Source organism: Lycium barbarum, chromosome 7, assembly GCF_019175385.1.
Source record: "Lycium barbarum isolate Lr01 chromosome 7, ASM1917538v2, whole genome shotgun sequence".
NCBI lineage: Eukaryota > Viridiplantae > Streptophyta > Magnoliopsida > Solanales > Solanaceae > Lycium > Lycium barbarum.
In genome coordinates this window covers 117,749,751-117,776,376 of record NC_083343.1, presented here as the reverse complement: position 1 = coordinate 117,776,376, position 26,626 = coordinate 117,749,751, and the positions used below count along the sequence as shown (strand labels likewise).

General features: G+C 37.1%; 1 protein-coding gene across 1 annotated transcript; it reads left to right on the top strand.

Moving 5' to 3' along the window:
- Positions 1-218: 218 nt before the first annotated feature.
- Positions 219-2,309, top strand: LOC132603964 (7-deoxyloganetin glucosyltransferase-like). Its single transcript, XM_060317267.1, is given in 3 exon segments — positions 219-806; positions 1,143-1,772; positions 1,775-2,309. Coding segments are annotated over 3 exon segments (1,452 nt in total). The 5' UTR covers positions 219-292; the 3' UTR covers positions 2,083-2,309.
- Positions 2,310-26,626: the final 24,317 nt, after the last annotated feature.

Sequence of the window (26,626 nt, the reverse complement as noted above, 5' to 3'; positions counted from 1 at the left end):
TATTTCAAGAATACGGAGGGAGAAATCGGACTAATAATTTATGAATACGTGTAATATATTATATTAATATAGTAAGTCATATTTGACTTCGTAACCGGCCTTAGTTCCAGATTGAAATCAAACTTGCAGAGCTTTTCCCTTTTATAACAGTCTTTTTATTTTTTTGATCTTTTGTGGCACTTTTTTTTTTCCACCTATAAATATCTCTATCGTCTTTCGTCCTTCTTATCAAAATCATACAAAATCCATCATTTCCCTTTCGAGAGATTTTTGAAAAAGAGAAATAGAAAGAATGGGTTCCATTAGTGCTGAATTAAAAAAGCCACATGCAGTGTGCATACCATTTCCTGCCCAAGGCCATATTAACCCCATGTTAAAGCTAGCCAAAATTCTTCATCACAAAGGCTTTCACATAACTTTTGTCAACACTGAATATAACCATAGGCGTCTCCTTAAGTCTCGTGGTCCTAACGCTCTCAACGGCCTTTCTTCGTTCCGTTACGAGACCATTCCTGATGGCCTTCCCCCTTGTGATGCCGATGCAACGCAAGACATACCTTCTCTATGTGAATCCACAACTACAACTTGCTTGGGTCCCTTTAAGGATCTTCTTGCAAAGCTCAATAACACATTGGAAGTGCCACCGGTGTCCTGCATCGTCTCGGATGGTGTCATGAGCTTCACCTTTGCTGCAGCGCAAGAATTGGGAGTCCCTGAAGTTCTGTTTTGGACCACCAGTGCTTGTGGTTTCTTAGGTTACATGCATTACTCCACCATTAGTGAAAAAGGATATACTCCACTTAAAGGTATAAATACTTTCTTCCTCAATAAGTTTTGCTTTTGTATCGATTATTCCATCGGAGAATTGGTACCTTCAATCAGGTACCAGATAGCTCTATCCAGAAGCGAATTCATAATTAGAACTTAATGGTTCAATCTTTAAAAAATTTTAAACTGAACTTATGTTTCTATTGAAATTATAGGTTTATGATACCGTCAGTCACCCAACACTATCCACTAAAATTTAGATAGATGAAAGTAATTAGCTATTATTTGAGGCTTTACTTGTATTCTTGATGTATTTAGCTAAATCCTAGTTATATATGCATGTCTTTGGCCTTTTCTCTTTTGTGAAATTGTAGATGCCAGTTACTTGACAAATGGGTACCTAGAGACAACTTTGGATTGCATACCAGGAATGGAGAACATACGATTAAGGGATCTTCCAAGTTTCTTGAGAACTACAAATCCAGATGAATTCATGGTTAAATTTGTTCTCCAAGAAACAGAGAAAGCGAGAAAAGCTTCTGCAATTGTCCTCAACACCTTCGAGACATTAGAGAGTGAAGTTCTTGAATCGCTCCAAACTCTCCTTCCACCAGTCTACCCAATAGGGCCATTGCATTTACTCGTCAAACACGTCGATGACGAGAATTTGAAGGGGCTCGGTTCGAGCCTATGGAAAGAGGAGCCAGAGTGCATACAATGGCTTGACACAAAAGAACCAAACTCTGTTGTTTATGTTAACTTTGGTAGTATCACTGTTATGACTCCTAATCAACTTATTGAATTTGCTTGGGGACTTGCAAATAGCCAGCAAGACTTTTTATGGATCATAAGACCCGATATTGTTTCAGGTGATGAAGCAATTCTTCCACCTGAATTCGTGGAAGAAACTAAAAAGAGGGGAATGCTTGCGAGTTGGTGCTCGCAAGAAGAAGTACTTAACCATCCAGCAATAGGAGGATTCTTGACTCACAGTGGATGGAATTCGAGCTCGAGAGTATTAGTAGTGGGGTCCCTATGATTTGCTGGCCCTTTTTCGCAGAACAACAAACAAATTGTTGGTTTTCTGTTACTAAATGGGGTGTAGGAATGGAGATTGACAATAATGTGAAGAGGGATGAAGTGGAAAGCCTTGTGAGGGAATTGATGGTTGGTGAAAAAGGCAAAGAAATGAAGAAAAAGACAATTGAATGGAAGAATTTGGCTCAAGAATCTGCAAAAAAATCAACAGGGTCATCTTATGTGAACATAGAAAAGGTGGTCAATGACATTCTTCTTTCATCCAAACTAAGTTAAAGAAGTTGATTAAAGAAGGTGTTTGAAATTTCATCTTCTTTCCCTTCATGTGTTCTTGTAAGAGTTTTTCATATTATAGTTCTTTCTCCTTCTTCCATACTTTGGTATTCCGAGCTGGAAGGAACATATTTATTGCATAATTATGTATGTTTGGTCACCATTATGACAGACTTTGAAGTACTATTACATCATTGCAAATTGAAGTAAATAATACTCCCTTTGTTCCATTCATGTGTCACTGCTTTTTTTTAGTTTATTTTAAGAAGAATTACATCATTTATACATTCAAAAAAAAAAAAAAATTAATTCGAACTTCTCACTTGACTATTAAAGATACTTTAATACTCCCAGAAATTTGCATGACATGTTTATGAGTATACGTATAGGAAGTCTTTTTTTTTTTTTAAAGTTCATACGCTATCAAACATTATTACATAAATAAATCGGATGAAGACTGGGAACATTATGTTTAAGATATTTAAATTATTTATAGGGAGTAGTTTTGATTAGAGTATGTTAGGTGCATCGGCATTTATCGCATACAATCTGGATCACGACACCATTCCCAGCAAATTAAACGTCAACGCCCATGATTGGTTACAAGATCTTACTTAAAGAAATACTCTCTCCGTTCACTTTTACTTGTCCACTTTAGACTTTTCACGCTATTTAAGAAATAATAAATAGAGTACATAATTTACCAATGTACCCATATTAATTGATGCATATTTTTATTGGATAAATGATTTGAAGTGAGTAATTAATACTATGGATAAAACAGGAAAAAATAAATTGTCTTCTCTTGATATGCTAAAAGTGACAAGTAAAAGTGAAAATCTATTTTTAGAATAATGGATAAGTAAAAATGAACGGAGGGAATAAAATACAAGAAATTATTCAAAGATTTGGTCACGTCATTTAAAATAAATAAGTGTTGTGTCCACTTTTTGTCTTCTCATATTATGATGAGTCAACAATTGAATTTTTAATTTACCCAACTCAATAAATGTTATCAACTGTAGACGAAAATTGGAGTTGATTTTTAAACGGTCACTTAGCTAAAATTTGTGATAAATTTATAACAGACATGATGATGCGTGTCACAAATATTTGTCACAATTCTATCATAAATTATGAAAAAAATGAGGATACCTTACAATTTCGTCACAACTTTGTGACATACTTGTGTTTCCGTCATAAAATTGTGACAGAAATAAGAATTCTGTCAATTTTTTTTTTAACAAGACTAATTTTAATTAAAATAATTTGATTTTGTGACAGAATATCTCGTCACACGAATTAGTGATGAAACAAAATTGTGTAAGGATCTTTTCGTCACAAGTTTTGGAAAAATTGATGTCTCACATCAGAAGACAATGAAACAACATGTAATGTAAGTCGTTAGGATAAAAGAGTGAGAGGGCAACCAATAGAGATATGATTTTTAATGATTTATTATTATTTAATAGTAAATAATTAACAAACAAGTTCTTACTATTTAATGAATTATTCAACATTATGGAAATTATTTATAAAATATTATTTATTTAAATAATAAAATTTAATTTTGTGACAAACTTTTCTATTTTTAGTTTATCACACTATCTATGACGGGTTTAACCTTTGTTACAATCTTTTTTGACCGATTAGAAAAATCTGTCTCTAATTGAGACGGACGTTATTCCGTCACAAATATTTGTGCAGAGTCATTATCTCATTACAAAATTTTTAGACGAACGAATATATGACGGCCGAAATTTATCACAAATCTCTGACAAAGTTGAATTTGTGACGGAATTGTAACAAATTCGTCTGTCATCATTCTTCTTTTTTCTCGTAGTGGAGCTTGGGCAAGTATGGGGCTCCTCCAGGTGTGGCTCCAAAATACAAGTATTGCTTAGACCGTACTAATTACAATTAACTAACAAAAAAGTCAGTTTTATCAAATCTACTTCTAAAGCTTGGCATTTGCCATTTAACAAGTTGGAAAGGACTCTTTGCATAGCTAGGAAGCTGATGGAAACCGTGTATAATTCAAATTTAGAGCGGTCAATATGGGCTTGGTCCGCGAGGTCGACCCAACCAAACCTTTAATTTAAGTAGGGTTGGGCTAAGATTTCTTTGGCCCATATAGAAGTGAGGCTTAAAAGCCCAGCCTCTCTCGGCCCGCCGGCCTCAAGGGTTGAGCTGAGGCCAACCCTTGAGGCCAGAAAAGAATAATAAATTAATTCATTTTAAAAAAAATAAGTAAAATAAACAAAAAGATAAAAAGTAATGAGAAAAAAGAATGTACTTAGTACTAAGTAGTAATTAGAAACTGGAGTAATAATTTTTAGTCTTAGAATTTATATTATGTTTAATTTCTTTTGAACATGATCTGAATTAGTGATTAAAAATAATAATTTATGTTTGTTCTCTTGAATTTTTTCTTCTATGATATGAATTTGCGCAAGAATGGGTGGTAGAAGATTCTATTTCACATTGCAAAAGTTTCTTCTATTTCATATTGCAAAACTTTCATGTTCAAATTGTACCAAAAATCACTTAGAAAATGTTATTTCAGAAGACAGAAAAAGTTAAAGGGCAGGGTCGTCCAGGGGCGGATGCACGTGTAGCCGAGGGTGTTCAGCCGAACACCCTCGGTAAAAAATTACAGTGTATATATAGGGTAAATTTTCTGTATTTATGTGCATTTATTAACTTTTGAACACCCTCAGCAAAAAATTACAGTGTATATTTAGCTTTTTTTTCTTTTCCGAACACCCTGAATGAAAATCCTGGATCGGTCACTCGCCGTCCTAGCCCGCGGCCCCCCTAGGGTTGGGTTGGGCTGCCATTTCGTAGACCCATCAATTAAAAGGGTCAGCCCGTCCTAGCCCATTTAATTCGTTGGCCCTTTAGGGCTGGGTTGAGTTGGGCTGGGCCAGCCCATTTTGACACCTCTAAATTCAATTATACTGCAGTCACTAAAAGAAAGAAGACATTTGCCAACAAACTTTTTGTTGTCATAGTATTAACTATTGCGACAAAAAGTACTTTTGGCAACAACAATTTTTTGTTGTTGCATAAACTTTTCCCATCGGCTGTTATTGTAACGACGTGCAACAACTTTTTTATTGTTGCCAAAAGTACTTTTTGCAACAATAGTCAATACATGACAACAAAATTAAATTGTTTGGCAACAAAAAAAGTTTATTTTTAAATATGCCAGCAATCAAACTAAGTTGTTACCAAATATTGAATTTTGCCAACAATATTATTTTTGTTACCAAAGAGTTGTTGTCATTTCTGTACTTACTTGTAGTGAGTAATATAGTACTTATATTGTATTTAATCAACCAATTTATTACTTTGCATTTCTAAATAGTTGACTCGAACTAATTGGCTGGCTATGTTCGAGCTAGGTTATACTTTAACAAAGTTCGATTGTGCTAGAATTGGTCTATAACAAGCTCAATTGAGCTAGACTCGACTTGATGTTATAGTAAGTTCGGTTTGGCTTGGCTAGATAATAAAAGCGTACTCAACGAAAGAAAAGTATTGTACTTCAAATTCAAATTATCAATTGTATTAGGGGTGTCAACTGATATTCCTTTGTTGAAAAATTATAAAGTGTAGATAAATAAAAAAATAAAAAATAAAAATATATATAATGTGTTGAATCTACTAAATTTATTCGTATATTTACTTTTTTTATACTTTAACACTCTTTTGTAAAAATCTTAATTCCGCCCGTGTATATACGTACACTGGTGAAGGGGTTAGGGAAATTTATTTGTTGGTATTGAAGAATTTATCAATGGAATGATGAAACCGGTCCCCAAAAAGGAGATGTTGATCGATGCATGTGGTGCAAGGGAGGATGGGGGAAAGACAAAAATGTACACACACTCAATAATTACAATATTAATTAAGGAGGAGATGTTGATGGATATTGCATATTTGATTCAATTGACCCCCTTTTCTTCTTCACCACAATTTTGTTTGTAATATTATAACAATAAATAGCTTTTTTGGGTAGCGTTATGGTACAACTTTCATGCATTTTGAAATATATTTTTGTGGAATAAGAACTTTCATAATTATTATTTATCTTTTAACATATTTTAAACAACTATTGTTATGATCACTGGGCTGCCCTTTTTATTGTTACGGAGAAGGGCCAAAATTACCCCTGAACTTTGGAAAATTATTCATCCATACCCTTCGTTATATTTTAGGGTCAATTATACCCTTACCGTTATACTATGGCGTCAATTATACCCTTATGTCAAACGGCTGCCACGTGGCATCATCCCAAACCTTCAAAATTATTTTCCCCTCAAATAATTTTTTATCCACTAAAATAACCCAACCCGACCCATTTTTTTTTAGCCAAACTAATAAAGACCCAATATTTGATGTCCTGGGCTAGTAGGCGTGTTCTTAGGATATCTTTATGAAAAGCAAACGCGGAATTTCAAATAAATGACATCTTCATCAGAATGAGTGTGATTAGCTTCTGCAGGGTTCTTCGAGGTTGTGCCATCTTTCTTTTAGAGATCATTTTTTAACTTTGGACTAGGTTTTGAGAGTCAAGACAATTGAAGTAGTTCCATGGAATGTTAATTTGCACGTTGATTTCTGTTCTTTCTAGTTGCATCCTTAAGGAGTTATATCTTTGCATTGAGAGAGTGTGTGGGAGTTTTGGGTTGGGGGGGGGGGGGGTAATGGTTTTTAGGGTAAATGGGTTGGGTCTGTATTAGTTTGGCTGAATAAAATAAATTCGGATCGAGGTTGGGTTATTTTAGTGGGTAAAAATTATTTGGGGGGAAAATAATTTTGAAGGTTTGGGATGATGCCACGTGGCAGCCATTTGACATAAAGGGTATAATTGACTCCGTAATATAACGGTAAGGATATAATTGACCCTAAAGTATAACGAAGGGTATGAATGAACTATTTCCCAAAGTTCAGGGGTAATTTTGGCCCTTTTCCGTTATTGTTATGATCATCGATATGAATTTTGTTGGGATACTGTTTCAAGATGTTCTCGAAATAGAATGTAACAATAATGGTAACCATATAGGTTGTGACTAATAAGTACCCTTTCATCCTCGAGTTAAGTTTAATGAAGTATCCCTAGGTAAAGAATGTTTTACCCCCTAAAATGGGTATTAGTTACCGAGTGGAATATCCAGAAAAACTAGAAGATAATAATGGTAAACTGTAGAAAGTTTTTAGTCAACATTTCTTTAAACGGAAAAAGTACGTCATAAATATACTTCAAAATTCGAATCTTACATTGCATTAATTGGTGGAAATTTTAAAGTTTGCCTTAGCAAAACTTAAAATGTCATGGTAAGCTGAGAAGTTATGTGGGCACAAGTGACTGAAAAAGACTAGCTTTTACGATGCTTCAGCCTTCAACATATTTTTTATGAAAGATGTTGCATGTATTTGTTTTCTGTGGCTTAGAATCATCATTCATACAAGTAGTTAGTTACTTGTGTCAAAGAAAAAGGAAGGGGAACTTATACAAATACTAGTAAATATACAACTATTTTTTAATTTACAAAATCTACCCTATAAATGATGAAAGGAAAAATCTTTACATATGGTCAATTTCGTATAAGTATGGTAATAAATTTATACAGGTTATTTTATTTTTCTTAATTTGTCCCTACAAGTTCTCCTTTCCTACCTATTATTAAGGAAACATTATCTCAAACCCTATGATATTAAACCATAAATAAAAAAATGTTGCTATTAATAAAAGGCTAAGACTATGGAGTTTCAAGAGTTAGTGATAAGGAAATTAAATCTGTATCAAAACATATTAAATACTTTTCTGAAAATCTCCAAAATACTCAACTAGTTACTTGTATCAAAGAAAAAGGGATCTATACTGGTCCCTTAAATAAATGTTGCGTCTGTTGTGAACTTGAAGTTCTCACATCGCTCGCACACGGGATTGTGTGCGTGCTTATAAGCTGGGCCTGAAGCCTTTACTTGTATACGCGTTTTAAAGCCGTGAGGTGCGCCAAAGCGGACAATATGTACAAGCAGTTTATAACACGTTATCAGCACGATGCTCGCGATGAGGGGGTGTGTTGTGAACTTGAAGTTCCCACATCGCTCGCACACGGGATTGTGTGCGTGCTTATAAGCTGGGCCTGAAGCCTTTACTTGTATACGCGTTTTAAAGCCGTGAGGTGCGCCAAAGCGGACAATATGTACAAGCAGTTTATAACAGCGTCCACTTTTTTGTCTACTCATATTTTATAATGAGACAATGATTGGATTTTTACCGGGGGCGGAGCTAGCTCTTTGGGGCTGGGTTCGGCCGAATCCAATAGCTTTAATCGGCATCATATATTTGCATTAAAGTTTTTGTCAAATATGAACAAATTATTAATTTACAAACCAGTAACTTTAAAGAATTAAAGCCCATTAGGTTATGATAGGGAAGACTTAATTCTCTCAAAAGTTTTTCCTTCATCTTTACTTCCACATGAACATTGATCAACCACATCCAGACCCCAACTTCCACACAATTCCCCCTAAACCACCGGATATTTTGGTCACTTCTACCGTAATTGACACTCAAACACCTGAGACTAGCTACAAAGAATTTTTTTTATCTCAAGAACCAATTATTGACCAGGACATGAACATTTATGACCAATTGCAGCCCTCCCCAAACGAAGCCAATACCCAGGAGAATCTGGTGGACAACATCATAAATGGCATTAAAACGATACACTTGTCTGCAGAGGACATAGACCGACTCCACTTCCCATGGAAATTTTCATTAATAATCAAGTTAATTGGAAAGAGAATTGTTCACCACTACCTCAAGACAAAAATACAAGACTTGTGGAAACCATCGAAATTTTTTCCTCTTATCGATCTGGGTTTCGACTATTTTATAGTGAAGTTTTCTCAGGACGAAAACATGGCCCATGTACTCAAGAATGGTCCCTGGTTTATCAATGGTCATTAGCTCTCAATTAAATGATGGGAGCCTAATTTTGTGGCCAGTGAAGCCAAACAAACGCACTCTGCTGTTTGGGTTCGCTTACCGCAGTTGCCTACTGAGATTTATGATGGCCTACTCCTGCAGAGGGTTGGCAATTCCATCGGCAAACTTCTTAAAAGCGATGCCTGCACCAGTTCAACACTGCGTAGACGCTACGCTCGCTTATGAATTCAAGTGCCATTGGAAGAACCAATGGTTACACGCATTCAAATTGGATCTCACACTCAATCCATTGTTTTTGAGAGTGAAGGCTTCCTATGTAAGAACTGTGGTCGCTTAGGTCACACTCAAGGGAGCTGTTCATATATTTCAGAACCCATACCAAACGGTGCCTCCGCTCAATCTCCATCCAAGGAGTCACCAGAGAATGCAACTTCATCCAGTGTCCCTACTGCTCATGACTGGCAAACGGTTTCTTTTGCTAGCAAAAGGAAGGGATCTCCAAAGAGTCGAGAACAACGACCACTCCAGCCCCCACCACAGGTGAAATCTGCTGATTCGAAAAATACCTCGGAAAGCGCAGGTATAAATGTTAAGATTTTTTCTGCTGATTCTGGTAAGTTTTTGACTACTCAAAAATTATCGTTTAAATCTGTTAATCCTACTAAATCTAAGCATGTTCAGGAATCCAGATTGAAAGATAAAAATAGACCTAGTTCTTCCAAATCCAAGCAAGTTTCCAGAGTTACAGGTTCTATGTCCTCCATACTTAACAACCCCTGCCCCTCATTCTCGTAATGTTCATGCAAATGAATCTTCCCGAATGGATTCTAATAAAAAAAAGGAAAGGGTAACATAATTCTGTGCTTTCTAATCAATTTTCTTTACTACCAACCTTAGTCGATAACCCCTTAGATTTCCTTGATTCTAAACCTTCCATCATGGATTTGGAGTCCAAGAAACCCTCTTCGATACAACCAATAACCCTTCCACTAATACATCGCCACGTGTCCCTAACGTGTCCCACTCTACCCTGCAAAACCACCTCACCTATACCACCAGTACCACAGTTTCTTACTCTAGGGCCACTGAAGAGCACCCTCTAAACTTGCTCCCCAATCCATCTTCACAGATGGCAAATCCTATTGGACAAATGGCTAATGTTAATGGCCATGTGGACAATGCCATGCAGATAGACTCTCTACATTCCATAGAAAACAATTTAGCTACTTCTGCACGTTTAAATACGACCAATCCCTTACCTTCTATATCCCCAACTCAAGATTTGCAATCATTAAACTCTTCCCAACACTTCTCTTCAACTTTATATTCTACTACTCAACCTGAAAATGGTCAGACCCATACACCCATTAGATCGGAGAAACCCTCCATTACTACTAACCTACCAGTTTCGGCCATCCCCACTAACAATGAACAATCTTCACCCACTACCACCCATAGTGGCTCATCACCCGCTGATTTTTGCTACTCAGCTAGTGCACCCACTACATCAACCACAGTCCCGGATTGAACAGGCCTTACAGGGGCAAGCAGTGTTTTTTACGATGAACATCAATGGAATCAATACGATGATCATTATTCAAAACCCAAATTTCTTAGCGCAACTGATCACGGAGGGTATGCACCTTGCGATGGAAAACTACACGAACCAACAATGGCTCACCAACATACTCGATCCTCTAGCACCAGCCATTGCCCCAGCTTTGTTTCAAAATCTCCACAATCATTGGAATCTTCCCATCACTTCAACCCTCCAATGAACCCGAATCAAATACTACAACTACCTTTCTACACTTCTCAGGAGGCGATAGAAGTCAATCCCCTTTTCTTCCCTTGGCAACCAGTTCCCATCCCTCTACATGCGCCACTACTTCACCTCCCTATCCCACCACCACCACCAGGCCTAATGACCCCACCACCAATCCCAGCCCAGGTGCATGCAGAGAACGCACCACCTCCCCCACCGGGACTGGTGGAAAATATCGCAGCAGTGGACGGATTACTGACGTTCACGGAGATCTCCACTCTCCGCCACGCAGCACTGATGATGTTTCCAGAACAGGAGGACAAAAAATATATTCATCTCTGTCCAATCGCTCTGACGAAATGCTCATTCACTCTGCGTCCAGCAATGAATCATGCTATAGCCAAATATACAGAGGTCCTAACTCCGACCCTGAGACCCAACCCTTCAGCATTGAAGGACAATCCAGTGATAGTCAACCCCTCAATCCTATATACTCCAATGACCAGTCCCACTAGTATCACAGTTTGGAACATTAGGGGAGGCATTAACCAGGCCTTTAAAAGGAATTTTAGGGAACTTATTAATTACCATAGGCCTTGCATGGTAGCTCTTTTGGAGACCAGGATGCTTAGTCATGTTAGTATCAAGGAAGAATTTGGTTCTGATGATCTATTGGAGGTTCCAGCCCAAGGACAATCTGGTGGTATAGTTTTGCTTTGGAATATCAATTTGGTGACGGTTACACAACTTAGGCAATCTCCTCAAGAAATTCATGCTATGATTCAGGTATATCCAAGCCATAAACCTTGGTGTTTCAGTATTATTTATGCTTGTACTAAAACTGTTAATCGTCACCTGCTTTGGAGTAGTCTTGAAACTTTGTCCCACTCTTTTAATGGCTCGTGGTTTATGGCAGGCGATTTTAATTGGGGGGGGGGGGGGGGGGGGGGAGGGTAGGAACATTAACAAAAACAGGACCTCTAGACTCTGGTCTTGTGTTAATCATTATAAACTGATAGACTTGGGATTCAAAGGAAATAGGTACACTTGGTCAAATCATCGAAAAAAACATGGTGGTTTAATTCTAGAGAGATTGGATTGCTGTTTTGCTAATGATAAATGGTTAGAAAATTACCCAAATGTCTCTAAAACCCACTCGGACCATAATCCTATTCTAGTGCGATTGACTACTCAACAGCCCCTCACTAGAGGTACCAAACCTTTTAGGGTTGAAAGCTTTTGGTTTGGCCATCCCGCGTTCAGGAAAATTGTGACTGATAGTTGGACAAATAGGGGGCTTAGGGATGCTACTGATTACTTCACCCATTCTGGTACTGATTAGAATAGTAAAACTTTTGGTAACATTTTCCACAAAAAAGGAGACTTATAGCTCGAATAGGGGGCATTCAATGTTCCCTAGCCTTTCCTTTTAGCTATTTTTTACAAAACCTGGAAAAAAACCTTGTGTCCGAATATAACGAGATCCTTCGCATTGAGGAAGAGTTTTGGAAAATCAGGTCCCGTATTAACTGGTTAAATGAGGGGCACACAAATTCAAAAATTTTCCATTTGTCTGTTATTAATAGGAGAAGAAAGAATAAAATTTGCTACTTTAAGGATGATCTTGGCAATTGGGTAACGGACCCGGATAGAATTAGAGAACATACTATCTCCTATTACGCTAATATCTATAAAACTAATCATGTTACCACACCTGCTTATAATAACACACATTTGGCTACTAGTTTTCACACCATTGATCTATCCTCCTTAGACAGACCCTTGCATGCCCTGGAAGTAACTAATGCTATTTTTCCCTTTCATCCCTTTAAAGCCCCAGGTCCCGATGGTATCCATCCTTTTTTTACCACCAACATTGGGATATTGTAGGAAGATCGGTGTTGGATTTTTGTCATGAGGTGTTTGAGACTCAACATTTACCCTCCCCCCTAAACAACACTTTTCTGTGCTTAATCCCTAAATTTAAGAATGCCAATAACCTTCAAAATTTTAGACCCATTGGTTTGTGTAACACAATTTACAAGGTTATCACAAAGATTATTGCTAATCGTATAAAGCCCTTTTTAGACAATCTAATTGGTCCTCACCAAGCTAGTTTTTTAAAAGGTCGTCCGGCTAGTGACAATGCTATTCTGGTTCAGGAACTATTAAACCATACCAATAGGACCCATGCGCAACGTGGTAATTTAATTCTAAAGATCGACCTTGAAAAAGCTTTTGACCGCCTTGAATGGTCCTTTGTCTACCGCACGTTAGTCTACTTGAAGTTCCCTCATAATATATCGCGCCTAATTATGCATTGTATTAGCTCTAGTAATATTGCTATTCTTGTTAACGGGACTAGGACCAACTATTTCTCCCTCTCTCGGGGAATTCGTCAAGGCGACCTGATGTCGCTCTACCTCTTTATTTTGTGCATGGAATTACTTGCCAACTACATTTCCTATCAAGTTGACATCCTAAACTGGGACCCTATATCTCTTAGCAGAAATGGGCCTCATTTTTCCCATCTCTTCTTCACGGACAACTTAACCTTAGTAGCTAAAGCGAATTCGAAATCCATTAATACTATGCATGAGGTCCTCAAGCAGTTTTGCCATCTTTCAGGCCAACGAGTTAATACCATAAAATCAAAAGCTTTCTTCTCTAAGTCCTGTAGCAACTCGGTGCGTATTCTTGTGCAAGACTTGCTAGGCATCAAACCAACTGATACTTTTGGGAAATACTTGGGTTTTCCGATACTACAAAAGAAGCCCCGACCTTCAGACTTTCAATACATATTAGACAACATGCGAACTCGATTGGCCAATTGGAAGCTTCAGTTCCTCACACCCGCTGGTCGGCTTACTTTAATTAAATCTACCTTAAATGCCATCCCTGCATACTCTATGCAATATTTTTTTCCTTCCAAAAAAGGTTTGTAGCAGCATTGATAAAATTCAGCGCGACTTTCTTTGGGGCACGACTAGCCATAAGAGGAAGCTGCACTATGTTATCTGGGAAGTCATTACTCGTCCGAAATCAAAAGGTGGCCTCAACCTTTGTATTTCTATGAATAAAAATCTTTCTTTACTTGCTGGTTTGGCCTGGAGACTTTACACTAGTAAACATTCTCTCTGGGCAAATACTCTTATTCAAAAATATGCTTTAGCAACAAACAATTCCTCTACTTCCTTTATTTGGAATAACATATTGAAAGATAGTAAGATTTGCTCTTCAGCTGTTGCTTGGTCCCCTGGAACTGGTACCACTATTAATTTTTGGCATCACCGTTGGATCCTTCATTACCCCCTCTCCGTTCACTGTTTCATGGCTCTCTCCAACTTAATGAAAGTCACCTCACTCTTGCTTCTCTCCGCACAAGTAGCACTTGGAATTGGAACGCTTTGTCCATTGATATCCCTCGTGCCATTAAAGACAGAACAAACGAAGTTACCCTACACATGGGTAACAATGATATCCCTTACTGGACAGGTGCGTGATAACGTTCAAATCCACTCCTCAAAGAGAAAGTTGTTACACCTCAGAAAAAAAAAATTGAGTCCATGAAATAATTCTGCGGGTCAACAGTAGACGCGGATGAACAGTACCGATGAACAGTAAAAATCAGAGACTAAAAACAACGAAAAAAATATGATTTTTTTTTTCATTTTCTACCTCTCTCTCTCACTCTAAACTCTCTCTAAACCCTCCCAAACCCTCCTAAAAACTCTCTAAATCTTTCAAGTTGAATTCCTCCAAATCAAAGCAAGATTTCATCTTAGGAAATTGGAAACTAGTTAGGAAAGGATTATAGTATTTGGTGCTTGATGTGTGGCTGATTATTGAAGCTTGGAGCTAGGATTTTAGTTGAGTTTTCTGGGCAATAAGGTATGTAATATACTCTATTATTGTTAATTAAGTTATTCATGGGAGAATTCCCTAGTTTAAAGTGAAGGGAATTATGTTATGAAGTCATAGATTAGTTGGTTCATATGGTTGCCTTGAGGGTTGTTTTTGATTGGAACTTTGAGAGATTTCTAGGTGCTTATATTGCTATATGAGGTTGTTGATATTGTTGTTGATGTTGTTGATAAGTTGTTGTTCTTGAATTTGGGAGAATAAAGTGTATAAAGATATTGTATACAAAGCGTATACCGGGCTGTTTTGTGCCGATATTTGGGGATGTTTTATGTAATTTTTGTGGCTGTTTTATGACAATATTTTGGGGCTGTTTTATGTAATTTTCGTGGCTGTTTTGTGACAATATTTTGGAGCTGTTTTATGTAATTTTCGTGGTTATTTTGTGACTATATTATGGAGCGTTTTGGTATAATATTTGTGGCTGTTTTGCGATGATATTTTGGGGACTGTTTTATGGTCGTTATGGACTGTTTTGAGGGCTGGAATATCGGAGGATTGGCTGTAGTTGTTGTTGTTGTTATATTATGGATATACGGAAATAAAGAAGTGTATACAAGCATTGGCATCCGAATGCATGTTGGGCTGTTTTGGGAGTAATTTAAGTATGGATTTAATCCTAGTTTGATATGAAATTGTTGGTATTGTTGTTGTTGGTATTTTGATTGATGTTTGGCTAAGTTGGAATTTCGAGGATTGTTAAGTTTACAGGGGAAATGCTGCCCAATTTTCTCTAGAATTTACGACGCGTTCTTATAGTCGATTAACTAATGTTAATACAAATTCTCCCGTGAAGGTAACGACGTGACATTGGGGGAGGGAAAGTGAACGATAACATAGCTAAACGACAAAGGTATGTGAGGCTAGTCCTTTCTTTCTAATGGCATGAATCCTATAGCATAAGTTCTTTTCCTCTTCATGGGTTCCTATTTTTCAGAAAGCTAGAAGCCTAAGTCCATAAATGTCTATATAAGATAAGAGATAAGAGATATGATATGATGATGCCATATTGATAATGATGCTATTTATTTCTTACACTCACCTTATGTACTAATTCCTTCATGGTGAGGCAGAATGTTAGTAATTGCTCCATAATGAAATCGGGGGATCACGACCTTACGTCACCCCGATAGAGTACAGTTGATCATGAGCTTCATGCATGTATTATGATGAGATAAGCATATTTTGAAAAGTATTATATTATAAGTATTTTACGATAAGCATGTCATACTTGCATTACACCGTGCCTAGTTGGCCGGGCAGTCACCGCTACGGCGGGCAGCTATACGGATACACCATGACCCTTTTGGGCATGGGCAGACACCACTAGTGGGCGGCATGAGATGGTACCCCGGACGCGGGAGGCCTGGACGCGGGCTAATGTTATTGATTATTACACCGTTCCGATATGGACGGGCAGCTTGCATATTATGCATATATGAAATTATGATGAGTATGAGTAAGACAGCATGCATTACTTCTTTTATGATTGTCATTCAGATTCAGATGTTTCATATTGATGTTCACATTATATTAACACTGTCTTTCTTTATTATTTATGCCTCTCATACTCAGTACAATGTTCGTACTGACGTCCGTTTTCTTTGGACGCTGTGTTCATGCCCACATGTAGACAGGGAGGTGAGCTTGGTCCAGACCCTTAGTAGTTGTCAGCTGATTGAGAGCACTCCATTGTCCGGATGTGCTTATGATTCTTCTTTTGGTATATATGCATATTTTGGGCACGACGGAGTCTTGTTCCGTCTATATGTTTAGTATGTCAGTAGAGGCTCGTAGATACGCAGTGTGGGTCAGATGGTCTCACAAGATGTTATTATTATGTATATATTATTTTGATGGCCGAGAGGAAAATGTATATAAGTATTTATGTTTCTATATAAAATATGGTTTTCCTACAATTCGTGTATAAAATTGGTAAAAGGGCATTAAATGAGTAAGATGAGTATTATAACGAGTGGTGCTCGGTGGCTAGCCCCGGGTACCCGTCACGGCCCCTAGCTGGGTCGTGACAAAAGTGTACACGGTTGTCGCAATATAATTTACTCAACTATGAGTCGAGGTCGATCCCACAGGGAACAATATACTAGGCGATTTAAACAAGTAAGGAATTATCACCAACTAAGCTAAGACAAACACTTTTTCAATTTTTGGTTTTTGATTTTGAAACTACCAAAGATAAAACTAACCTAGAAAGCGAGTAAAATGATCAATGACCACAAGTATGGATACAAGGAACTCTCAAATAACGATCCAATGAATATTATGATTTTACAACTAAGAGCAGGTTTAGGTTGATAGATAATGATTTCTAAAATCTCACTAAAAGTCTTCCAACCAAATCAATGAATTTCACTCTAAGCTTTTCCAAGCCTTAGAGTGTGATATTAGGCACAATCAATTTAACCTCAAGTAACTATCCTCTTCTGAGCTCAAGTTATTAGATGAGTTTAATGACCTAAATTCTTGTTAATTTATCTTTCCCAACCTAAATTTCCTCTTCCAAGCTCAATCAAAGTAAATGGGCGAGTCTTAGGGTTAGCTAATCCCTTAAAAAACATTAAAGAACAAGATTAATTAAAACAACAAAGACTCACTTCAATAGCAATAAAAATCATTCAATACATAAGCATAACAAGAGGTTTCATCCAACTTTGCAAATGAATATTTTCATAAACAAGATTAAAGTTATGGAATAAAATTCTACACACTTAGATATACAATACAAAGCAAGAAATTGAACAAATGAGTAAAGAGTTAAGAAATTTCTTATCAAAACTTCAAATCTTCAATCCCCAAGTGTGGTGTAGGAACCCTAGTCTCCAAGCTTGAAAATATGGCCAAAGATAATGTTTTACAAACCCTAAAATAGTATTTATAACATTCCAAAACGGGAACAAATTGTGGACAAAAATGTCATGCGTGCAGCACATGCTGCAGCAAGTGCTACGTTATACCCCGCGTTTTCAGAGCATGAGTATGACATTTACCTCACCGTAGTAATGGAGTGTCGGAGATGGCCCATGATATTTTGAAAAGCACAAGCCATGGAAAGTACGTAAAAACGAAGAAAAAGGGTGAATTACGATCTCGTAAGTCGTAATCGGGAAAGAGTATTTTGAAACACGAGAACATGACCATTATTAGTATAATAAGTGATAAATATCATGTATGGAGAGTTTCGGAATATTTCGAGATCGAGCAAATTGAAGAAAATAAGTTCGACGAAAATTTGAGAAATGTTGGAAGGATTTTTAGTCAACTTTGGAGGCGCATATCTCCTAGTATATATGGAGTTTTAAGGTGTTTCAAAAGCCAAAAATTAAGTTCGTCGAGTCTAGTTTGTAATGCAACAAACCGATTGTTGATAGGACATTGGAGTAGAGAATTATAGACATGACAAACTGAGCTGTCGACGCAGAAACAGGACTGCTACAGTACTGTAGCTACAGTGATGCCGACTTTGCCCACTATAAAAGGGCTTCTTTTTTTTTTTTTTTTTCAAAAAACCTCATCCATAAATTTAAACAACAGTTACACCATTTTGGAGGGGGACTTAATACCTTACCTCCTTTGAATTTTAGGACAGCCGAAGCATCCATGTTGCCATTTTGATCCGAAGATCTTACACATAGATCCTATGCTAATGCATTGAAACTTATCATAAGCTGATGCATCCTATAGGTGAATAACTTTAAGGAGGTTCAAAGTACCAACTGGTATTCTTCTTTACTCTTCTTCTAAAGGATGGGAAGTCAAGTTTATTCATCCTTAAGACACCTCTAACCTCTGTGGGTAGGTCTCCTTCGTTCAAAAAAATCATTTGGCCCTGAATTTGTGTAGCATGTTTGGCTAGAGCATCTGCCACCTCATTTCCTTCCCTATAGCAATGCTTGATAGCGATGTTTCTATGATTCATCTTTGTCTTTATTTCATCAATGATGCTTTGTATCCTCCATGGAGGTTTGAGAGTACCATTTAAAATTTGCACCACTAGCATGGAATCCAATTCTACTTCAAGAGCCTCGAATTGATGATTAACACACCAAGATATTCCAATTAAAGCTGCATAGGCTTCACTGTAATTGTTAGTGTAGAATTGAGAAGGATATGAGAAAGCCATTATCATGTTCCCAATTCTGTTCCTAACAATACCACCTGCACCCGCTTTGTTTTGATTCTTCATATAACTTCCATCAGTGTTGAGTTTCCAAGTGTTGCCGGTTGGTTTGACCCATCTGATCATCTTGCTTGTAATGACTGCCTTGAAATTTTCTGCCATAAGACAGACTTTGCTCCAATTCGATGTGTAATCAATGAATTTGAACTTCTTTCCAATGGCCACCTTGGTCTGAAAAAGAGATTGAAAACATATATTAGAGGTAGTGATCTTTTTTTTCTCAAATTTTATTGTACATCTTGCTTTCCAAATCTCCCAACATACTATCACTGGTGTGATTAGTAGAAGGAATTTGTGCACTATATTTATTGGTTTTTGTCTCCACCATTGCCATATGATTGCTTGGACCGTGTTTCCAATCATGCTCATTCCCAACAGTCTTGTAATAATTTGCCATGTTTGTTTGGCTAGTTCACTTGCTACAAAAACATGATCTCCTGTTTCGATGCATGCTATCCTGCAACAACAACAACTAGGACCTTTATCAATGTGAAATCTCAATAATGAAGCATCCAAGGGAAGATTTTTCTTTAAAAGTTTCCACATGAAAAAGGAAATCTTGAAAGGAATTTCTTTTATCCAAATGAAATTGTAAATAGGGGCAGCCACCTGTTTGTTCCTGAGGAATTCAAAGGTTGTTGCGCAACTAAAATTACCATCACTACTCAAATTCCAAATAGCCTCGTCCCTTTTTCCTTCATTACCAATAGGGATATTCCTGATGAGATTCAAAATATCCCTTGGTATAGAAGGCTCCATATTATCCAACTCCCATTGTTGGTTCCATAAATAATTCTTGACTTTTATATTATCAGGTTTGGGAGTTGGGTTAATCATCTGATAAATGGACCCTTGGAAAGTCCAGTTATCCCACCAAAATAAAATATTACCTGAGTTAATATGCCAGTTGATATTGGTCTCTATTTTATCCCTCATGTGAAGCAAATCCTTCCAGGCAGCAGAGTCTTTAGAAGCTATCACCTTAGAGTTGGGATTACTTCTTTGACAATACTTAGCTTTTAGGAACTGGGCCCACAGCGAGGGTTCTGTCCTTAATCTCCACCATCTTTTAGCAGTAAAAGTGTAGCAGATATCCAGGAGGCTCTTGAACCCCAATCCCCCTTCTTTGGTTGGAAAACTCATGTTCTCCCAGGAAGACCAATGATAGCTATTATTGCCATCTTTTTCTCCCCAGAAAACATTAGCAAATTTCATTTCAATCTCATAAAGAACTGTGACTGGAGGCATTAGGGCGGCAAATGTATGTAAAGCCTGAGATTGTAAAACGTGTTTAATAAGCACAGCCTTACCTCCAGGGGATAGGAATTTACCTTGCCAACCTGCAATCTTATTAAGAATCTTTTTTGAAATGTCAGAGAAATAAGAAATTCTCTTTCTACCACAGTATATAGGACAACCTAAATAAGTAAATGGGAAGGAAGCTTGCTTGTAACCAGTCCACCTTCTAATCCTCCTATTATAGATTCTGTCGGTCTTACTATGTGTGAGAAAGAAAGTTTTTTCTTTGTTGATTACCTGTCCTGATGCCTGTTGATAAAACTTCAGCTGTTTCATAATAAGCTTAACAGAGTATTTATCAGCAGAAGTGAACAATACAAGGTCATCTGCATAGCTTAGATGATTAATCAGTGGCCCTTTTTTATGCATAGAGAAGCTAATGAACCTATTATTATGATGAAGATAATTCAAGGCTCTGGAAAGAGTTTCAGCAACAAGTATAAAAAGAGCAGGAGATAAAGGATCACCTTGTTTTAAACCTCTAGAACATTTGAAAAAACCATATCTAGTACCATTAATGATTACTGAGTACCAATTGTTAGAAATCAGTCTAAAAATCATTTGTATAAAAAACTCGGCAAATTCCATCTTCTTAAGGACAGAAGTAAGGAAATTCCAAGAAAGTTTATCATAAGCTTTAGACATGTCAAGTTTGATAACAACATTGCAACTGTCAGATTTAGATATAATACCATGAATAATCTCTTGTGTTAGGAGAATATTCTCGGTTATCTGTCTACCTTTGACAAAGCCAGATTGATTTTCAGAAATGATCTTGGGTAAAATGGTGTTGATTCTCAAGGAAATGATTTTTGATAATATCTTGTTAGAAAAGTTACTTAAACTGATAGGTCTAAGTTTAGAAAAACAGTCCGGAGAAGTAACCTTAGGAATTATAGTTAAACAGGAATGAGTATAGAACTTAGTAAGATCAGCTCCGTGGAAGAAAGAAAGCACAAAAGATACTACCTCTCTTCTGATGATATCCCAGCAATGTTGGAAAAAAAGGCCATTGAATCCATCTGGACCTGCACAACTGTTTGGATCCATAGAATCTATAGCTATCTTGATTTCCTCTTCTGTTGGGATTTTAGTCAAATAAGAGTTGTCCTCATCATTGATCAAATTATCACAGTCTCTTACAAAATCCAGGTTCACTACCCTCTGATTTTCGGTGAAGATACCACTGAAATAGTCAATCGCAGCCTGTGAAATGTTAACATATCCTTCTAACCACTGACCCTGCTGATCTTTGATTTTGTAAATCTGGGCTCTTCTTCTTCTAGACCTTATAGTGCTATGAAAGTATTTTGTGTTGGAGTCTCCATCCTCAGCCCATTTTATTCTTGCTTTTTGCCTGATGATGGAGTCTTCCATTTTCAACCACTTGATGTATTCAGCTTTGGACTTATTGAGAAGCATTCTGTCAGTATCAGAGTCTGAGGTCAAGTATGTAGTTTTAGCAGCGGAGACTTCCTTCTCCATTTCCTTGACTCTCTGAAACACATCTCCAATACTGTCTATAGACCATTTACTAAGTTCTTTGGCCACCATTTTAAGCTTTTGATGAAATCTCCACATAGGATTACCATATACTTCGGTTTCCCAAACTGTTCTAACCAATGGGAGAAAATCTTCTTGGTCAGTCCAAAAATTAAGAAACTTAAAGTATTTGATTACCTGTTGGTTATCGTTAGTACAGGTGACCAACAGTAGGTTATGGTCTGAGCCTGTCTTTGAGAAGTGCTCCACAGTGATATTTGTAGATGTAGTAGCCCATTCCTCATTGTGAAAAAGTCTGTCTAGTCTCATATGGATTCTTTCAGTACCTCCTCTGTCATTACACCAAGTGTGAATATTACCTACAAAACCAGCATCAGTCATACCACAATCATCCATACAATTTATAAAGTCTAGACAGGTACTTAATCTAAAAGAGGTACCCCTTTTTTTCTCTTCGGCTTCCATTATAGAGTTGAAATCCCCGCCAATGACCCATGGACCATCAATGATCGAATTTAAGTCTCTTAATTTCTGCCAAAGATGTTTCCTCTTGTTAGCTCGTGATCGAGCATATACAATAGTTATCCAAGACATATCTATACTTCCCTGCCATTTAACCTGCAAGGTAACCTGTTGTCTAGTCTTGGAAATCACTGAACAGATGATGTTAGTATTCCAGAAAATCCAGACTTTACTATGTGAATTGGAGATGGCATGGTCAAATCCTAACCTTCTCCTAAACTTATCAACTTTATTACTTTTAAAGAAAGGTTCTTGCAAAGCAACAAAATCAATTTTATAAATTTTGACTACCTTGGTTAGTTTTTCAAGAGCACCTTTGGAGGTCATCCCCCTAATATTCCATATTATGAACTTAATCATAAAGAAATCTTAGGTGGTGGAACAGCCTTTCCAGATTGTTCAAAATTTTCTAGGAGTACAGTATTGTCTTCCTTATTAATGTTCTTACCTTTTTTGTTTTTGTTACCTCTCGGAGACAAACCTTGTTGTTGTATGATTTCTTTCATTTCATGTGAGATAGGGTCTTTGTTGTCCTTAGGGCTTGGAGCAAATATTTCCGTCAAACTGTCCAGAATCTGTGCCTCTTCTTCTTTAGTAACATCTAAAAAACTATATGTCACTTCTTCATCAGATGATATTCCTTCTATTTGATCCTCACTAGTGTCATAACAATGCTCCTGATCAGAGTCATGTTCTATATCTGTGTCATGTTTGTTTTGTTTTCCTGGGGGAATGTACTCAAGACATCCCAAATCTATCACCAAAGTACCACCTTTTTGTTGCAAGCACTCGGTATCTGCAGTGATAGGGGACATATGTCCCTTATGAACTCCCTCAGAGCTGCTGCCTTGGCTGTCAGGATCCTCATCTTCGTTTATCCCTGGATTAATCTTGATGCTGTTCTGAGCAACCTCTTTTGCCGTGATGTTTTCAGGTATGTCTTTGTTCCTAGATTGCTCTGGTTTATTAAGAATATCCTTGATATGGGCCTGTTTTGATTTCTGTTTCGCCCATAGCATGTTCTTGAGGAATCTAGCTGCAGGTATGCTCTTTTTGTTTTGTGCTTTTTGTTTCTTTTTTTGTCTTTTAGGTCCAACACCCTTGATATTTTGCTCTTCGTTTTCGACTGTACAATGTTTCTGCTGCTCATTTTTGGCTGTATCATGTTGTTGAAGCTGCACGTTTTCAGTTGTAAGATGCTGCTGTCGCTGCACATGGTGCTGTTTCTGCCCGTGTTGCTGCTGCTGCTGCCCGTTTTTTGATGTAGTAGGCTGCACATGCTGCTGTTCCATTTGCTGTTTGTGCACGTGTTGTTGCTGCTGCTGCATATTCTTTGATGGAGCATGCTGCACATGCTGTTGTTCCAGCTGCACATGCTGCTGTTCCCGCTGCTCTTGATGCTGTTGCCGCTGTCGATTTTGTTGTTGCTGCTGCGCATGCTGCTGCACATACTGCTGGGCATGTTGCTGCCCATGTTGATGTTTCTGCTGCACGTGCTGCTGTTGGACATTTGGGACTGCTGCTTGGATTACTTTATTTCCTTGTTCATCTGTTTGTTGATTTATTGGCTTAATAAAGGCCTTCTTATTCTTTCTCCTGGTGACCTCTATGAAACCATCATCATCATGGATTTTTTTAACCACTCCTTCTCCCTTTAATTGTTGTGCTTCTCCTTGTTCCCCCTGTTTTTGCTTGCTCGACTCTTCCTCTGTTACAATCTGTTTTCCTTCCTGTTGGTTAACATTCTTTCTAGCTGTGACTTTACAATTAATTTGATCATGTCCTTGTAATCTACATATTCTGCAAAAAGCCGGGACACCCTCGTAATCCAAACTTTGATAATAACCTTTCAAACCAGCCCCTTTCTTTTCTATTCCAACAAAAATAGAATTTGGGAGATTTTTTTCCAGATCAACCTCTACCCTTACCTTGGCTAAATTTGGCTTAGTTCTTAGATTAGTAGCAAGATCTTCTTTTATTGGAGTTCCTACTTGCTGAAGAATTTGGCTAAGATAATTCCATCGGAACAAGTGATACTTCAATTCCGGTAACAAGACCCAAATTGGGGCTAAAGAGGTTTTTTCTCGTTTGGATCGAAATCCGGAGACCACTTGAACATTCTCATCAAAGCATTATCAGTAGAAATAAATCTCCTAAAGTATACATCATTTAGGTCGGCTTCATTATCAAAATCTAGAAAAATATGGCGATAGTCATACACGCCTATACGCACCTTACCTTTTAGAGGAATCTGCTCTTTGAATTTAGTTCTAATCAAATCGATTTGGGGTCTGCCATACGTGTATTTTCCAACTAGAGTCCATTTACACTGTTCAGTCATTACCCCATAGTAATTATCAGCATCGAAAATCGCCGCCGGGGTGCCGTTATGTACTGTTTGCCTGACCACCACTGGATCGTTGATAATAGGGATGAAAGGAGCGGGGTTCTCTTCAATTGCTCCCTTATAATCGATCTTCTTGTTTTTGGCCCCATAGAGGTGGTCGCCTTTGTGGTAGGGTCTTTTGGTTGATTAGGTAAGAGAGTGAGTCTACGCGTTTGGCTTTTTACCGTTGTGGTTTGTTGTACGGAGAGCTTTCTCTTGTTTTACCCTCCTATAAAAGGGCTAAAATCCCATTTTTTTCTTCATCAAAAACCTCTGAAAATTTCCAGAAAGTTCAGCCATCAAAGGGCTCTCAAATCTCATATAGAATTGAAGATTTTGAGCAAAAATTCAAGCTACGGAATACCAATCGAAGTCCGGGCAACGCGTAGACGTGATTATGATTTCATTTTGGTGTTGGAGGAGATTGGGAGCAAGAAAATGTTGAATATTTTGCTACTTTCATAAAAACAAGGTATGAATCTTCAAATCTCTCTCTTTATCAAGTTTGATTAAGGAATAATTGCAAGAATAGAATTATAGTTTGTTGTTGAATTATGGATCGAGGCTTGAAGAGAATTTTGGTTAAGATATGTATATGTTCATCTTGTAGAATGTTAAGGATGTTGTTATTGATGTTGTTAGTATTAATTTCGGCTTCTTTACGGAAATAAAGTTATTAATTAGTCGTACCCCAAGTTGGTTGGTTGAGAAATTTGGACAACAGTGTGTGGGCTGTTGTATGGCATATGTTGGTGTTGGAAATGATGTTACTACTATTGGTATTGTTGTCGATGTTGTTGGTTGTTGAATTGGAATTTCGGGCTAGGCTCATAAACAGGGGAAATGCTGCCCGAATTTCGACAGAATCTAAAAGGACTTTCATTAAGTGTTTAAGACGAGCGTATGACGATGATCCTAATGATATTATGAATGGTTATATATGTAGATTACGAGGCTACAAATAATTCTTAAGAGAGTTGCAAGACGGGAAGTAAGTTGGAAGTCGAGAATTATCTTCCAGGTATGTTAAGGCTATGATTTCATTATTTCCGTATTTTCCTTGTCATCAAAAGTTAAATGTCCTAGATTCCAAAGCATAATTTCCTTCTTGATATTCCATAAATGTTTTCCAAGGTGCCCCTATTTTCCAAAACCAAAGGTTGTGATTATGTGAGTTCTTATGATAACGATGTCATACCCCATTTTAACCGGGTTAAAGTAGAGTACAACATATTGGTGATTCCTCTTTTTATTTTTATTTTAAAGAGTCGCCACCTAATTATTTATGGTGAATTAGGACACCTAAAGTTTATTAAAGTCATGTTTAAAGTTAACTGTGCTTAAGGTCTGCGAAACTTAAGATTCTAGGTAAGGGTTCAATTAGTCTAAAGGGAAGATATTAGGCATCATTTAAGACCCATTAACAATGGTTAACCGACCGGACTTATGTTATTAAATTAAGGCTAAAATATAGATGTAAATATTAATATAGATGTAAATATTTAAATATTTAAGAAAATACCTCGTAAGTATTGCTAAAATTATTTAAAGTAAAACTTGTAGAAAATGACTAACAAATTTAAAAGAGTTATTTAATAAAATTTTATAGAAAGACTATTAGCTCAACGTATATTGTGTGAAGGTTGTTTTAAACAAATATGTATTTCAAGTGTTGGACAGGAACTAAAGTGAAAAAGTTATCCGTTGAAACTAATTTGCTTTTTATTTCTTAGAATAAGCTAACGTTAGTGTAAGATTTGTGACGTTTTAAACTTCTAAAATAGTAAGCATAAATTATGATTCCCTTAGCCAAAAGATGTAGTCATGCTATTTTTAAAATCAATTACTCAAATAAATGTTATAGATACTATAAATAGTTTTAAAAATAGAAGTTAATGTAATTTGTGGAATTAACTACCCATTACTAAACGAAAACCCTTAATGTTACTAAAGTTTATCTTAATTAACAAGCACAAATGTTAGTCA